Source organism: Tenrec ecaudatus, chromosome 7 (assembly GCF_050624435.1).
Source record: "Tenrec ecaudatus isolate mTenEca1 chromosome 7, mTenEca1.hap1, whole genome shotgun sequence".
Classification (NCBI taxonomy): domain Eukaryota; kingdom Metazoa; phylum Chordata; class Mammalia; order Afrosoricida; family Tenrecidae; genus Tenrec; species Tenrec ecaudatus.
In genome coordinates, this window is record NC_134536.1 from 67,303,847 (window position 1) to 67,320,737 (window position 16,891).

The 16,891-nt window shown below is 47.2% G+C and overlaps 1 protein-coding gene across 1 annotated transcript in view; it reads left to right on the forward strand.

Moving 5' to 3' along the window:
- PREP (prolyl endopeptidase) overlaps positions 1 to 16,891 on the forward strand; it is a 114,104-nt gene that overhangs the window by 72,506 nt on the left and 24,707 nt on the right. Inside the window, exon 10 of the mRNA XM_075554720.1 lies at positions 5,628 to 5,731. Coding sequence (XP_075410835.1) covers positions 5,628 to 5,731 — 104 coding nt within the window. The remainder of the gene's footprint in view (positions 1 to 5,627; positions 5,732 to 16,891) is intronic.

Consider the following 16,891-nt stretch of genomic DNA (forward strand, 5'->3'; position numbering starts at 1 on the left):
TTTAAATACTTCACTCCCTTTGCACCCTAAGTAACTCTGGATCTTGTTGAATAAAGGACAATAAGAACAGAGTGAGGCTGACTCACCTGCTCTTAATAAAATCCCAAGTCCCCAAAGGCCTCTAAACCTCCCTCAGTGGCCCTAGGCAGCCATATAGTTCAGGAACAAGCTCATCATTACCTCGGGAAGAAAGACCGCATCGTCCTAGTGTAACGTGATGAGTTCAGTGCCAGCAATGAAATGTTGTTCTTGATGGTGCTTGTGAAGTTGGAAGAGCAGTGTGTTCCCACTCTGAATCGCCAAGGCAGCTTCTGGGCAAGCTGTGAATTTGTTAATGTAATGATTTTTAAGTCTCCTTTGTCGCTTGCTCTCATCTTCCCTGTAAAGCAACTAGAGGTGTAAGTCCAGAGAATAGGAGGTCCGTACCAAGGCCTTTAGGTCTCTATGTGAAGACACTGTCAGATCATCAAACTGGACATCTCAAAATCAAGAATTGTCAGAGAGAATACACCTTTGTACGCATGCACATCAGCTCTCGAGCTTTCTCGTGAAGGTTGACGCTCCGCTATTGCAGTGAACAACAGAGATACTGAGCTCAGTCTGCCTGCTGCTCACATAGGAGTATGCCTGATGAGTGTGTGCCCACTGACTTTGTTTCCCCCGAAGGCGCACATTGAAGACCTTTCTTGATCCCAAGCCCCTAGGATTTTTGCACCTGCAGCCACTCTAGGGAGGAAGCAGGCAGCCAGGGCAATTTGGAGCGTGAAAAACTTATTCCCTGTGTGTCAAACCACTTAGTGGGTGAGCCGCTTAATTCTGTACTAGTGGGACTTTGGAGGGCTGGCTAAGGTTAGCTCCAGACAGATGTGCACATTGTAAAAATCCATCTGAGCAGTCCCGAGTGCACGGCTCTGAGAAGCAAGCCTGAGGCAGATAACAAAACCTGTCCCAGACTGCTCAGGCCAGGCAATTTTCATGGGTCATTTTTTACAGTTCTTTTGTTTCCTCCTTATATACCAGACGTCTCAGGTTCTTCTCGTTGTGTGTGTGTGCATGTGCATGTGTGTGTGTGTGTGTGTGTGTGCGCGCGCGCGCGGTTTCCCATTCCTCCTAACTCATATTTCTTCCACTTCCTTACTTACACTTATTTCAGATTACAACACAGGAATGTTCCATCTGGGTTCCCTGCCTCTGCTGTATTGCTAGAATCACCCAGCCAAGGCATAGCTTCTTCTGGTCTTAAGGGACTTACGTAATCCAGTTGTCTCTTGCACCCTTAAGTTCAGAATTTGTTTCCTAGATGTCACCTAACCAGTCCTCTCTGGTTCAGGATTCTAAGATATTTTCGCAAACCTCAAATGCTTTGGACTTAACTCCTAGAGCCTTCTCAGGCAGGGCACAAGGTCGTTAGGTTGCAAGGATGTGCAGAGCAATGCAGATGCGCAGTGTGTGAATCCAGACTGCCTCAGGTGAATCAGTAAATAGAGCATTTGGTAATGTATTGAGCACTAGCATTTGCAGGTTGACCAGAGCCTTCTCTGTGGACCTGTTCTGATGAGATGAGAGAGGGCAGACACCTGACCCCCTTACCACTGGAAGCAACCAACCTCACAGCGCATCGCATTCTGCTATTATGGTATGAATTAGAAGAGTTGACTTCTCACCTCTTCTAGATAAAGTGACTTGTGTAAGGTCACTGAGCTACCAACTGTCCGATTTGGGGATTAGGGCTCCCAAGTCCTGTGTCATTTGCTATAACTCCAAATAGAGGCGAGCCAGGTGTTCAAATGACACGTGCTTAATTTGTTCTCTCTCTGTGTAGGATTCGGATTTGGTCTTATGTGGGCAAATGGAATACTGATCAGCAAATTCTTCATAATTTAATATATCTAAAGAGCCTTTGACTCTCAACACTCCTTTCATGAATACAAGTACAGTACTCAGTGAATCTGATAAATTAGAACAAAAATTCACACAGTGTATTTTGGAAGCATTTTTATGAAATTATATTCACGTATAACTTACGAGGTGGTATCTGTCCCCAAAACAGAATAGCACGCTGTGGGGAGCAGAGCTTTTGTGGTACACATTGTTCTGCTAGGCAAGCATCGAGCAACGTTTACTCTGAGTTAGTGCACCAAGTGCGTCACCTGGGAAGGTTCTCTGTGAACAGAGTGAATTTTTTTGAAAAGCAGTTTTACTCCAACCTCATTTTTTGCGATGATTGATATAAGAGAACAGGGTTCAGCTGTGAAGTTTGGTTTCATAGTGGATTTCAGTGTCCCAGTGGATTTCTCGTTTCAAAAAGGGTGAAATGTTGGCTGACGACTAACCTCATTTTGGACGTCTGTCAACTTCCTGAACAGGTGACAATGTTGACTTGGAGTGCGTTCCACCAGGTCAGACTGTCAATCTAGCTGTCCATTTAGAGGGTCTGAAAAGATTGTGTAACAAACAGGGTGACAGAAAAGGCCTGATTTGTGGCAGATGGGAGACTGGTTTTGCCACCATGACAGTGCGCCTGCTCACGCCGCCATCTCATGCTCCAGTTTTTGGCAAAAAGCAGCAGGCCTCTCTAGTCCCACGCACATTACTAAGCTGGCCTCGCTCCTTGTGACGTTCTTGTTTCCGCAAACGCAGAGGGACATGAAAGGACAGCGATTTGATGACGTAGAGGAGGTGAAGACAAAACCGAGGGAGGAGGGGTCCGCCCTCCAAGCAGATGAGTTTGAAAATGTTTCCAAGAAGGAATCGCAGACCTAACACATGTATTAGGTGTCATGGGGAGCACTTTGAAGGTGATAAGGTCATTGTGTTAAAAAAATTTAAATATATAGCTTTGAAAAACAAATCTGTTTTTTTGGGGGGTACACCCTCGTAAACCAAGAAAGTCATGTACCGGCTTCCCCATCAGTGTTCACTGTGCACCCCATTATTGCCATTGAACGGATTCTAATTCATAGCCCCCTTATATGACAAAGGAAGATGCCCCATTGAGTTTCTGAGTTGTAATCTTCGTGGGAGCAGATCACCAGGTGTTTTCCCCTATGGTGCCGCAAGAAGGTCCAAAGCACCGGCCTGCTGTTAGCAGTTGAGCAACCAAGGCTCCGTAGAGTTGTCTTTATTTATTGTTATTTTTTTCAGGCTAATGGTTTTTTTTAATCACTAAGAGCTCTTACATATTTATAACAATTCATAATTCAATCAGATCAAGCATAATTTCAAAATTATGATCAAGCATCAGTTTCAAAACATGTGCTCTCTTCTTGAACTCCTTGATATCAGCTCCTCTTTCCCCCTCCCTCTCCTTCCTGTCCTCCCCTCAGGAGTCCTTATTGTTATTATTATTCCTATATATCCATTCCCCAGTAATCCTGTTTTTGTTCCCCTGGACTGGAATATATAGTCATCGTTGCTATCTGCTCCCTATACCACCTTATTCCTGTACCCTAAGGGATTCATTACTCCCATTACTGTTTCTGAAGTGTTATCTATCTTGGCTTTCATGCATCAAACTATCTTAATTATACAGAGTAACGTACTCATAGGTAACAAGATCAATGAGGTAAAACAAGAACCATAATTGTGAGGAGAGGCAATATTAAAGAACTAGAGGATCATGGTGTTTCATCAGTGCTGTACCACACCCTGGTGTAATTGTCTTTAAATACATTGTCCGAGCATGAGAATGAACATAACACTTGGAGAGATTCGTGGCTGTGCTTCTAAGGAATCTTAAGGGTGGTGTTCTTGTCCACTGTTGGGCAGGGCATTGATTCTCAGCTGTTGGTAAACTACACACACAGAGGAGTTGAAAGAACTGGTATTTTAAGACATGATCAGTTGGTAGGGGCATATCATGTGGGAGCACTTTAGACTTCTGGCTTTCTAGCAGGTCTGGAGGTCGTTCAGTTGATTTTTCATATACTTCCCAGCATATCTTTAAAGTCTCGTGGAGGGAGAATGGGAGAGGGACCATTTTGGTATGGGCGACTCTGTGGGTGACTAATTCATTTTCCTAAACCACAGCAGTGCCCTTGCTTTCAAACGTTAATTATTCATCTTGCTTATTGTTTCTTTCAGTTAAATCTCAAATGTTAGAGGGTAGTAGCATGAAATTCAGAAAATGGAATTTTAATTAGTGGTTAGATAAGCTGGAATTCTTGGTGCATACTAATCATTCTGTACGGTGCAGTTACTGAGATAAGCAACATTTTAAAGGCAGTTCTGAAGTGAGTGCCTTTGGTGCCTGGTAGATGTCCATACACGTGTGACAGGTGGGTAGGTGTCATGTAGCAGGAGTTCGGGGATCACTGTTTTGACCTTGGGCAAGTGAGGAAATGGTCTGGGGTGACACCTGACCTCCTCCAGCTTCAGTAGGGAGGAGAATCCAACTTCATAACAGTCCAAGGCTGCCTGCCGCAGGAGGGTGACATGCCTCCATCCTTCTGTGCCCTGTTCCGACACCAGCTCTCCTCTCGTGGCATGCTCTGCTGGATTCGAGCATGTGTTGTCATGGCCACACAGCCCTCACAGGCAGTGCTCACACTGAGTCCATCCTCATTCACAATGACCCCAGGGTGCCCTGGTAGCGTGCTGGGTTCTGTGTGGGACTGCTAGCTGCAAGCACATCAGTTGGAAACCACGAGCCACTTCGTGGGAAAAAGATGAGACTTTCTGCTCCTGTAAAGATTCGGTCTCAGAACCCCACCGGGGCCCTTCTGCTCTGTCCTCCAGACCCCAGCGAGGGTCGCCGACAGGCACAGGATGTTGAGGATGGTATTCCTTTGTCTGCAGCCCCTCTTCTCAGCCACGCTGCCGGCCGTGTCTGGTCCTCAGCCTCCGTCCCACAGAGGTAGTCCGCGGACTGCCTCGCTCCGTAAGCCAGGAAGCCCGTGCTCTGCCTCCTGGCCATGCACAGCTTCTCTGCTGCGTCTCAGAGTCTCGGCACGTGCTCCTCCTCTGTCTTAGTCTGTGCTGTGGCTTCGTGCCTCTCCTGCTTCCACCCTCAGGCCGGCCTCTCACACTGTCTTCTTGGTGCTTGTGGGATTCCTGGCCCTGGTGCTGAAGTGGCTTACTCTTAAGCCCAGCAGAATGGCGAAAGAGACCAATCTCCAAGCTAGAATCTTCTACGCCTTAAACTCCTTAAGCTCATTCCGTGGGTAGGAATTACAAAGACTATGAAAAAACACCCCATTTTAAGCAGTATCGCTTCACCATAGCAAGTCCCTGCGTTTTCTGTTTTAATAAGTTCACAGGTAAAATGGCCTGGATGGGGTTCACCGTGGACGTTGCCGGGCACTCCTGAGCAACCTGCAACGGGGAAGAGCTGATCGGTTCGGCAGTTAGCTTTGGGACCCTTCCCCCAGAGTGCACACGCAGCTTGAGAAATGTCAGCGGGGACACTGACGGCGAGGTGTGGACACAGCGCTCCTCGCCACGCTCGGTTGGAAGCACTCTCTACGCAGGGTCTCCGTCACAGCCCCGGTGACCCCCTCGGACGTGACCCCCTCGGGCCCCGAGCAGCGCTCCTCCCCCGCCTGTCATGGCACCTGCTCGTGCTCTGTGGAGCTTGCGCCTTCGCTTATCAGACCGAACTGATAATTCCACTTTTTCTCTTCTCGTAGGTATTATTTTTCACTGTGATCTTACCAAAGAGGAACTGGAGCCAAGAATGTTCCGAGAGGTGACTGTGAAGGGAATTGATGCTTCCGACTACCAGACAATCCAGGTATGGAGAAGGAGATCCCTTTCCTGTGAGCGGGTAGGAAATCGGACTTGAGCCTGGGCGGGTCAGGAGTCACGCAGGAATCCACCACAGCCCGCTGGCAGCGCCTTCACAGAGCTCTTGCTGTGTTCCGGGCATTGTGCCAGGCACTCCAGACAAGCCGAGCCAGGTGTGGTCCCTGCCCTCCCCGAGCTTGTAGGCTCTGCTCCGTGGGTGGCAGCCAGAGCTCTGGTCTTGGGGCTCTTCTTGTGAAGCTATCAAAGCAGCACTTTTTCTGTCGGTCTGCCTGCTTGAACGGAGGTCAAGTTCTAGCTCGGGTCTGTGAGTGTCATAAGTTACAGCAGTGTGCCCCACAGAAACCATTTACTGGGGTGCCATGGTGTCTCCTCACTCCGAAGTTCATATGTATTTCTTCTGCCTGGCAAACAGTCTTTGAGTGAGTGAATTAACTGATTAACTCATTTATCGCTGCCAGTTCTGACTGCCCGTTTTTCAGGTTCAGAACCTCTGATTTTGAATCTTCCCCAGGGTGTTCTGAGTCTCTCATGAACTGACTAACAAATGAAGCGAAATGTCTCTGTGTCTCTGCCACTCCCCAGACTCACTGTCCTCAAGTCACTTCTGACGCACAGTGACCCCACAGGACCAGGGAGAAATACACCTGTGGGTCCCGTGACTGTAACTGTACGGGAGTAGAAAGGCTCTTCTTTCTCCTGAGGAGCAACTGATGGTTTCGAACTGCTGATCTTGAGGTTAGCAGTCCAGTGTGTAACTCACTGCGCCACCAAGGCTCCTCTTCTTTGCCGTGAAAGGTCGCCTTTAGGAGTCAGCATTATTTATAAAGGAAGTGAGGACAAAGCACCTGACCTTCCTGAGAATGGCTTCGTGACATTGAAGCATTGTGACTGGTGAATGCCTCTGCACCTGCCTAGAATCAGCTGGTACCTCGAAGTGGCTGGGCAGGGAGGCGCTGGACTTGTCGCAGGGCTGCAGTTGGCCCACCTTCTTTCAGCGTCAGGACAGTAAACTGACCTCGTGGCACCCGTGGCCTTGGGTGTTGTCTTCGGGCTGCGGATGTTTCAGCAGCGTGGTTACAGCAGAGACCGCGGGGCTCGAAAAGCCTAAAGCATGTAATATCTGGCCCTTTAAGAAAGCTTGCTGACCCCTGGCCTTTCACTAGTATTTAAAATCAGCATCCCTGGCAGGGGTTGCCAAGAAGCCCTGTCAGGCAGGCCTGGCACCTGCCACGTACGTGCTGAGTGACACGGGACAATCGTCCAGCCTTTCTGCCACCACGCTTTTAGCTGTAAAGGGCGACAATGTTAATTGCGCGGATTCCATGAGCGGATGGATGTGAAGGGGCTGGCACACCGAGGATATTAGAGATGTGGTCTACATGATTAGAAAGCAGTCCCTTGCCTCTGAAGCTTGTGTGTGGTTAGCTTCATTCTCGCTTCCTGGAAGCACATCCTCCGTGTAAGGAAGGGCCTGCAGGCCCTGGCCGGTGCTGACATGGGCCATCAATGCACCCCCCTGGGCTAGGCTTTCTGCAGCAGTTCAGTTTCATGTCATTGTTCTTTGCCTTTTTCCTGCTGTGTGTGTGTTGGAAATTGGTCCCGGTTGGCTAGTACCATTTGGCATTCTCCGAGCCTGTTTCAAGTGCTTGCCGGGGCACCCCAGGCTTGGGAGGGGATTGCCTCTTTCCCCCCCCTTATGCCAAGGACACATGGCAGTACCCAGCACCCTCCTGCACCCAGAGGCAGCCTTGGATAGTGTGGAGTCCAGCAGAGCTGACTGCAACAGGCCACCTTCCTGCGCCTCCTCATCCTTACTCTGCAGCCCCACCCGCTGCTGTGAAAAACACGGCGTTCTCCGCTCTCCCACCTCCTACAGCGTGCGCAGTTACCTGCCGGCGGGCGCAGAGCGGGCGCTCATCATGTAACAGCCGCTGCCAGGGGCAGGGAGGGCAGCTCCTTCCAGGGAGATAGGTGAGGGCGGTTCCAGTCCCTATCTTGTGGGGCAGCCTCTTAGGACAGGGCTACTAGTCCTTACAGATTATGCAAAACCAAACTACACAGCTCCCAGGAGGTACCAGTCACGTGCTGGCAGTGAGCAGAATGAGTTTCCCCCTAATCAGTAATTGTTCTCATTTATAAATGGATAAACTAAAATTCACAGCTGGACAAGCCCTTGTGTGGAATGGAAGTCTATCATCTGGGTTCAAAGCCACCTGAAGTTTCCGGACTGATCTTAGCAGAAACCCACGTGGACACTGCCAAGTTGTGCACGTCATAGGAAAACACTCGCTTCTGCCCTCAGCTTTCCGTCTCCCAAGGAAACCTGGCGTGACTTCGAGTTACGTGAATACTTAACAGCCTTGCATGTGTGCTGCTGCAGTAGCGGGGGGAAAGGCTCTTGGTCCATATTGAAGGGGCAGTAACCAGACAGACCACACTGGTTTGCAAACGTTAATGCACTGCCCTCGTTTCCGTGCTCCAGAAAACGGAGAGGCGCCCGTAAGCCTGTTGCCAATAGAGGAAACGTGCATCTCTTGGCTGCGCACTGTACAGGCTGGGACGGAGTGATTCCATTAGAATGCCCGCTTTGTTAGCACGGATGCCCTTTGCATTGCCCTGGGAGGACACAGTGCCAGGAGTTTGTACCCCTTAACCTGTCTGGCCCTGGCTGGGCTTCAGGTGGCTGCAGCAGAGCTTTGACATCAATCGTGCCAGATGTTCTCACATTTTGATCGGGCTCTCGGTGGTGTGGGCAACACAGACCGAGTGCTGTAAAACCAGTAGGTAGGCCCTGGAGGGAGATTTGTACGTGGACGGAAAGCGTCCTGATGGTGTGGGACAGAAACCCCAGCATCCTGAAGAAAAGGTGGTCTGGTTTGGGTTTGGTTCCCTCCAGGTAATGTCATGTTTGATGCCACTTAGCCTTGGTGTTTTCATTTACTTCACGTGTGAGATAAAAAGAAGACCCCGGTCTCTTTGTCCCTCCTTGGGCTCCGTGTGACCCTCTGAGTTAGAGGACATGTGGGGTAAGAGTCACCACTAACTAGTCCTGGGGATGTTGTAGCGAGCCAAGCCAAGGAGCGAGGAAGAGAAAGGTTGAAGAACAAGACATATACAAGCTACAGGGGTCTCTTTTTCTTTCTTTCAATATTTTTACTGGGGGCTCTTACATCTCTTATCACAATCCATACATTCATCCAGTGTGTCAAGCGCATTTGCACATATGCTGCCATCATCATTTTCAAAGCATTCTCTCCACACTTGAGCCCCTGATATCAGCTCCCCATTACTTACTTCCCCCTCCCTCCCCCGCCCGCCCTCCCTCACAAACCCTTGATAAGTTATGCATAGCTTACATCGCCCTCCATTGCCCCTCACCCACTTCCATTATTTGTGCCCCTGGGAGGGGGTTCTAGTTTGATCACGGTTCCCCCTTACCACCCCCACCCTCCCCTATTCCTCCTGGCCCTGAGGGGTTTATCTCTCCTGGCTTCCCTGTGTTGCGGGCTCTTATCTGATTTGGAAGGTAGAATGGAGGGCACGATAGTGGGTGCAGGCAGAGATTTCTTTTTCGTGTGGTCTTCCATTAGCAAGACCCTGAGCATCTTGAATAAGAAGGTGGAAAATGGGTGTGTTTTTTTCTGACAGAGAACAAAGTTGCCATTTGTAGTCTTTATCCATTCCCAACCATAGATCCAGGTACAAAATGTTTCTGTGTTGGAAAAATCATTTTGAAAAATCAATGTCTGAAAGAGTTGTTAATTTTTGTCCCAATCTAAAATGTATGTAAAAGTGAAAATGTAACTACATTGATTACATCTGAAATAGAGTAATCTTTACATTTCCTTGCATTTTTTGGGAAAAGGCACAGCCCAATAATAACTCTTTGGAATCTCTGTCACTGTGTATTTGAAAAAGAAGCCCAACTACTAAAGATTCAAAGTTACATTTATGAAACAGATTTATTGGTAAGCGATTTATCAAGAAAATCTGTGCACATTTGTAATCAGCAATGCGCTTCATTTAAAACAAAGAGAAAACTAATGGGACAAAGGGTCGATTTAGTCCATATGTATGAGACAGACACTGTGTGCAATGTGAGGGACTTTTAGGATACACAGAAATCTCAGAAACAGTCACTGTTCCCGGGAAACTGCAGTCATCCTGGGAAGTTGAGATGTACAGACCTGGGAAATCATAGACATCCAAGGAACTGTGTCACACTGGCTAAGGGAAAGGACAAGACGTAGGCTAGTTATATTATGGTATCCAGAATGGTCGGGCTGGTGTGGAAGTCTACCCTGGAGTGGCAGGAATTTCCCACCATCCTTTGTTCAGAGATTGTCTCTGCCCTTTTGTTTCAATGTAGTTTCATAATTTCACAGTAAATTACAAGAAGATCGGCACCATAATCTAAGTGTCCTACGCCTTTGGCTTTGTGGAGGAAAGGGTATTTGCACTGATGCTGTTTGAGACATAACAAGAGATTCTCATCGTGTAGCAAAAACATGGCCTTTTGGGTTCTTGGAACCTCTTTTTTTTTTTCCAGCCAGCTGGGAGATTGGTTTTTCACTTCTTAAAAATAAGGAAACAATTTATATACCTGTGAAAAAGAACCGTGAACTCAATGTACAAAGCATCGGTTCCATTAACTGTTTCTGCATTTTATAACGGTAAATTGGACAGGGACCCCAAGTACCTATAGGTAACGGGGGAGGGAAAGTAAAGTTAAATCCCCAGTTAGGGAGTCGGTGGGGTTAGGAATACGTAGCATAAGTTTATTATCTTTATTCCTCTCCTCTTAAACTTGGGGTGAATTTATTCTTCTAAGGACTACCTATAGTAAGGCATCTGCAATATGAAGAACATCCCTAAGGAGATTTGTGGTATAGCTTAATAGACACGTTACATAATTCTTTGGATCTGTCGAGATCCCCTGGGATGGAAGTAGTGGGTTTTTTTTTTTTTTACTTCAGTGATAACTAATCTTGTTTGCTAGCGTATTGGCTTTGCCATTTAGAGAACATGTTCTGAGAACATTAATTAGTGTGTAAGGCTCATTAACTTCGGTGCCGAATACAGTAGTATTGACTTAGCTAGCTTCTTGGTTCTGACAGAAATCTTAAAACATTTTAATAAAGAGTGAATGATGAGATGTTCCCAAAAAGAACTTTTTGAGGGGTTAGTAGACTCACATGCAATTATGATTGATTCCGGTTGCAGCACATTACATTTGGTGGGCTTCACAAAGGCAGTGGAAGAATGGAATGAAAAGATAATGGGGTCTCCCACAAAACCCTGGAGCCCCCTAGGCACGTGAGGGTAAGTAGAAAGTGTTGCTACCAGTTCATAGAAACCTCTCTTAAACGGAAATACCAACGCGTGAAGGCTGTTGTATCTTCACAGCCTAGACATCTCTGAACACTGTCTCTACGCTGCTTGGTGAGACATACGCGTTATATGGCCCAAGTCTCTATTTCCTCCAGCCTCCTTGAGGTGTAAATGTATTCTCATCTGTGTTTTGATTTAAGAATATCATTTGGTAGCAACCTGAGAATATGTCGTTAGCCGTTCAGTAAAAACCACCAGATGCCCTAGGAGCTGAGCCCCCCTGGAATGTTTGCAGCTTGCTTTGCTGAGATGTTAATGAGAAAGACATGTTGATTTAACTGTTAGAGCTTAAGTTCATCTCTAGAAAGCTGTCTAGGTGTTTTGCTCATTAATTATGTTGTGTCAGCATTCATAACTGACAGAACATACTACACACAAGCCCTGTACCCATGTGACATCTGCTACTCATCAAAGATTTGTCCACTTGTAGTATGCACAGAAATATCAGTATTTCAGATATCTATACATATTAAAACTCACTGTCATCACGGCAGTACTCTGGCTGATGTTCTATGTAACAAATCACTAAACAGATTCAATTAAAAAAATTAAGATCCATGATATTTTAGTTTCTTGAAAGTTGTAGGCTGTTGACTTTTGCCAGGATATTGAGGTGGTAGATTTTAGGTTATCCATCACAAAGAACCGGCGGCCAGTTTCTTGCTACAATACCATCTTGGTGGAAAGAATGCTATCTTGCATTCTATTAAAAAAAATTAGAGGATAATTTTTAAAGGAGCTCATCTCAGAAATGTAATATTTTTTTATTCGACATAGTTCCTAGTTTTGAACATAACAAAACTATGATGCATGCATATGAGGTGGTCTGTGTGCACTAAGACAGTCTCCAAAGGGTCTCTAGGCGCTTGATTCTGGGTTGGCGTCTCCCTTTGACGTAGGATGACCAATCCCAACCACCCTGCGCCGCGTGTGGACACAGTTGATCTGCCAGAAGCAAACCGTCTGCGATGGAAGGGCGGGCGTAAGGCACCCTGACCGACAAATCTCTGACTTTGCAGCTGTCACCTCGGTGTTTTCTCCAGCCAATGTGTTTTTGTTTGGGGTTTGTTTGGGGGGGGGGGGTGAGCTTGGTTTTAGGCGCAGGGCCAAGTTGTATGATGCCATCCCGTTACATACGCACCAGGGTTCATCTAGCTGAGACCTGCCACTTTACACCAGAGAAGACTTAAAGGAGAAATATGTAACTTAAGCCAGTTCCTGCTGCCCATCGTTGGCAGAGACCAAGCCCAGAACTCCAGATCTGTGCTGCTGCTGGTGCTGGCTGGCAGCAGGTCAGCTGCGATTCTTGGTGACCCCGTGTGTGTGTGTGTGTGTGTGTGTGTGTGTGTGTGTGTAGAGTGGACCTGCTCCCAGTGTGGTTTGGGCTGTCCTCTCACACAGCTCAGCAGGCTGTTCAGGCGATGGCATCTCTGTGTGAGTTTGGACCCCTAGCATTTCTGCCACCGAGGGACCTGTTACCAGAAGTTCGTAACTTTCTAGCTCCGTTTCTTCATCTCTTGAATAAGCAGATTAGACTGAATGGTCCCAAGCTTTCTTACAATTAGAAATGTGCTTCTATCACACGTAAACCCTTGTGTATTAAACAAAAAACCATCCCTGTGTAAAGGGGGAGAAAACAAAAGACCTATAAATTCATCCACAGATAAATATTTTTTAGTAATCTAGTAGAGTGTTGTCTCCTTGTTGCATGTAAAAAGAGAGTTCTTTGTCTCGTGTGTGTGTGTGTGTGTGTGTGTGTGTGTGTGTTTTAATCTGAGGAACTTTATTTAAATGTTAAATGTTACCTACTATTGGGTAACTTAAAATATCATTTTAAAATATGAAATAAAATGTAATGTGTTTATATTCTTGCCATCTTGTCTGTGCTAAGTTTCTAAAGGAAGCCAGAAACCATCTACCAACATCATATTCAGGGGTTGTCATTTCGTCTGATAATAGTACCAGGCAGACTCCAACGAGAAATCAAGAGAATAGTCACAGATTTGCTTTGGAACCGCTAGCTCGGGACCCCTGCTTGTTCAGTGAACCTGAACAGAACTCTTAGACCCAACGCAGGCGACCTTACCTCCTGCTTTTTCTCGGAAAGGTCCGTCCATTCCAGACTCTCTGCACTTCCGCCTTCCTTATAAGTAAAGTGAGACAAACACAAATAGGAGTAGGAGGGCATCTAGAAACGGGAAGCTGATAGTTACTTAGATTCCCTCTGCCTTGAGGAGGGTACTGTTCCTCCTAAGCCCCAGAGGAACATGTTTTGTAGATCGCCAACGAAGCAATTGTTCTTTAGCTACTTTCTCTACTCTGTCTCTTCAGGCAACGGGACCGAAGAGACATGTGGGCTCTCCACCTGCTGTGGTTTCCTTTCCTGCCCTCCCCTCCCCTCCTCCCTGCTTTGCCTGGCGTGACCTGGACGGTCAGTAGATGCTGGGTGAACAAAGATAGACCTAGCACTGGAAATATGCCATTAGCTCCCAGGAGGAAAAAACATTATTGCTATGAGTGTCATCGGCTTGTGAAGGCCAGAGGAAGAAGTTTCCATGTCTCCAAGTATAATCTTTTGCTTTGGATGCAGGGTCCCCTACCCTGGGTTTCGGAGAAGTAGGCTCATTCCCCGGGTTGAGAGGTGGGTGGAAATCTTGCAGTGTTACGATCAGGTCAGGGCGAGCCTGGGGAGGGGGCTCCAGAGGGACATAGACCTTTCGGGTCCTGGTGCCAAGTCTGAGCTCCTCCACCCCACTCCTTGTGCCTCCCTCGACCCAACACTACCCGGAGGTTGACAGAGTGCCTCAGTCTCCTAACAAATGCCATCTATGAGCGAGCTGTGCAAAGTCTGTGGGAAAATTCCAGTATCTTTTAGTTCTATTTTCTCACCCACTTTCTGAAGCCCCCTCCTGAATTTTCCCTTTCTGGTTTCCTTGTTGATAAACCGAATCTGTTCAAGGCTGCAAAGTTTCAGAACACTCTGCATGCTGCCATCTCATTAGCATAACAAAGAAAAAAGCGTTTCCAAATGGGATTCCATCCACAGATAAGAGTGCAAACTCAAAACAAACCCAGTGCCATTGAGACGAAGCTGACCTGGCTTTCTGAGGTGCTAACTGTTCAGAAAGCCGTTGTGGCCGGCAGAGCTGCTGGTGGGTTCGAACTGTGGGCCACTCAGACCACAGCCCAACTCCTATCCACTAAACCACCAGGACGCTAGGAGTTTTTTGGGGGGGAGTGGGGGACCTGGCTCACTGCCTTCCAGTGGGTGTCTTCCGATGCATAGCTACCCTATAGAACAGAGTAGAAAGCCCCCAGCTTTCTCCCAAGGGTTAGGATACCAACGTATTTTCTTCCTGCCATTCAGTCACTTCCTACTCATGGTGACCCGATAGGGCAGGCCAGAATGGTCCCTTTGGGTTTCTAAGACTTTAAATCTTTACTGGAGCAGACAGCCTCATCTCCTTCCTGTGGAGCGAGCAGCTGGTGGGTTTGAACTGCTAACTAAGTGGTTAGCAGCTATTGGGACACAATTCAATCCATAACATTCTACCCTTCAGCTCCCCTGAATTCATGCCCTTCCCATGTGGGAAACGCATTTCCTGACCGAGTGTCTCGGGCAGACTCTCCACCCTACCTCTGTCCAGGTTCACTTCCCAAGCAAGCCCAGGACCACCATGCTCAGACTCACTTCTGCTTGCCTTCCTCCGTCTCCACCCTAGGACTACTGATTTTCCCTTACTCTCTCTCTCAAAGTCCTACACAGTTTTCATGATTTAACCAGGTCCTCACACTTCTGTGGAAGCATCCTTTCTTGTCCCTGCTATGGGTATCTTAGGTGAAATGCAAAAGAGGATAGTCAACGGGTCTTCTAAAAGATAGCTGAGTGTGTGATTGGAGTATGTTAGTCCATGCCAGTATTCTATGTGGGCTGCCTCATTTCTTAGAAAAATCGCCCTGTGAGGTCCACACTCTTAGGACTTCTGTTTTCTAGTTGAGGAACCTGAGGTGTAGGGAAGTTATACCTTGACCAAGCCACACAATGATTAAGTGCCAAGGTTACTGAAACCCAGGCCTCTGGTTCTTTGTTGGTCCTCCACCTGGTGCCATACTGTCCTGACAAGCTGTGCTGTGGGTGGGGGTGCAACCAGCCAGTCCTGTGTACACCTAGAAGGGGAGGGAGTAGGGTGGCCAGAACTAAATCTGCGGACAAACACACTTTCCCGAGAAAGGGCTGCATCATCAATGGTGGGACGAAATTCATCCCAAATAGAGGAAACAACTCAGAGGCAAAGGGCATTGATAGAGGTCTAATTACAGGCATGTCCATATGTAAATATATTTGTATATGATGATGGGGAAGTAGATCTATGTGCATATATTTATAGGTTTAGTAGTAAGTTCGCAGATGGACATTGGGCCTCCACTCAAGTACTTCCTCAGTGCAAGAACACTGTGTTCTATTAATCTGGCATTCCATGATGCTCACCTTCCCAACATGATCGCTGAAGACAAAGCGGATGCATAAGCAAATGCGGTGAAGAAAGCTGATGGTGACTGGCTATCAAAAGAGATAGCGGCTGGGGTCTTAAAGGTAAACAAGCGGCCATCTAGCTCAGAAGTAACAAAGCCCACATGGAAGAAGTACAGCAGTCTGTGATCACGAGATGTCGAAGGAATCAGGTGTCAGGCATCAAAGAACAAAAAAAAAAAAATCACATCATTGAGAATGAGGGGCAATGTAGATTGGGAACCCAAAACCCATCTGTAGATAACTGGACATCCCCTTATAGAAGGGTCTTGGGGAGGCTACAAACCAGTCAGGGTGCAGTGTAGCAACAATGAAATATACAACTTTCCTCTACTTCTTAAATGCTTCCTACCCCCCACCCCCACCACACTATCATGATCCCAGTTCTATCTTACAAATCTGGCTAGAACAGAGGATGTGCACTGGTACAGATAGGAACTGGAAACACAGTAAATCCAGGACAGATGATCCCTTCAGGACCAGTGGTGAGAGTGGCGATACCGGTAGGGTGGAGGGAATGTGGGGTAGAAAGGAGGAACCGATTACAAGGATCTCTATATAACCCCCTCCCTGGGGGGCAGACAACAGCAAAGTGGGTGATGGGAGACATCAGACAGTATAAGACATGACAAAATAATAATTATGAATCATCAAGGGTTCACGAGGAAGGGGGATGCGGAGAGGAAGGGGAAAAATGAGTTGATACCAAGGGCTCAAACAGAAGGCAAATGTTTTGAGAATGATAATGGCAACGAATGTACAAATGTATATGGATGTATGTGTGGATTATGATAGGAATTGTATGAGCCCCCAATAAAATGATAAAGAAAAACAAAGTCATCCATTGTATTAAGGTTGTGGCCTCAGTGGCAATTTCCAGAGCAGGTTAGTTTTCAGTCCCTAATTGATGTATGGGTTTTACTTCAGGATTTGTCACCCTTCACGCAGTGCAGCGGCACTCTTGCTACTTCCTCCTCTGTCCCCCACCCCCTTCTCTCCCACCCGCCTGCCTTCTGAGCCTCCTTTTCAGGTTAGTCCTGTTCCTTGGGTCTCTTAGGGCGATTGTTCTGAGGGGCACATTCCTCACAGGTCTGAATGTTCACTGTCTGTCTCTGGTTGGCTGAAAGGTGATTGGTGAGAGGGGGCTTAGTGCTTGTCATCTTTTCTTCCTCCAAGCATTTTCTTTAAAAGTACAAACAATTCTAGCAAACCCTACTGAATAGT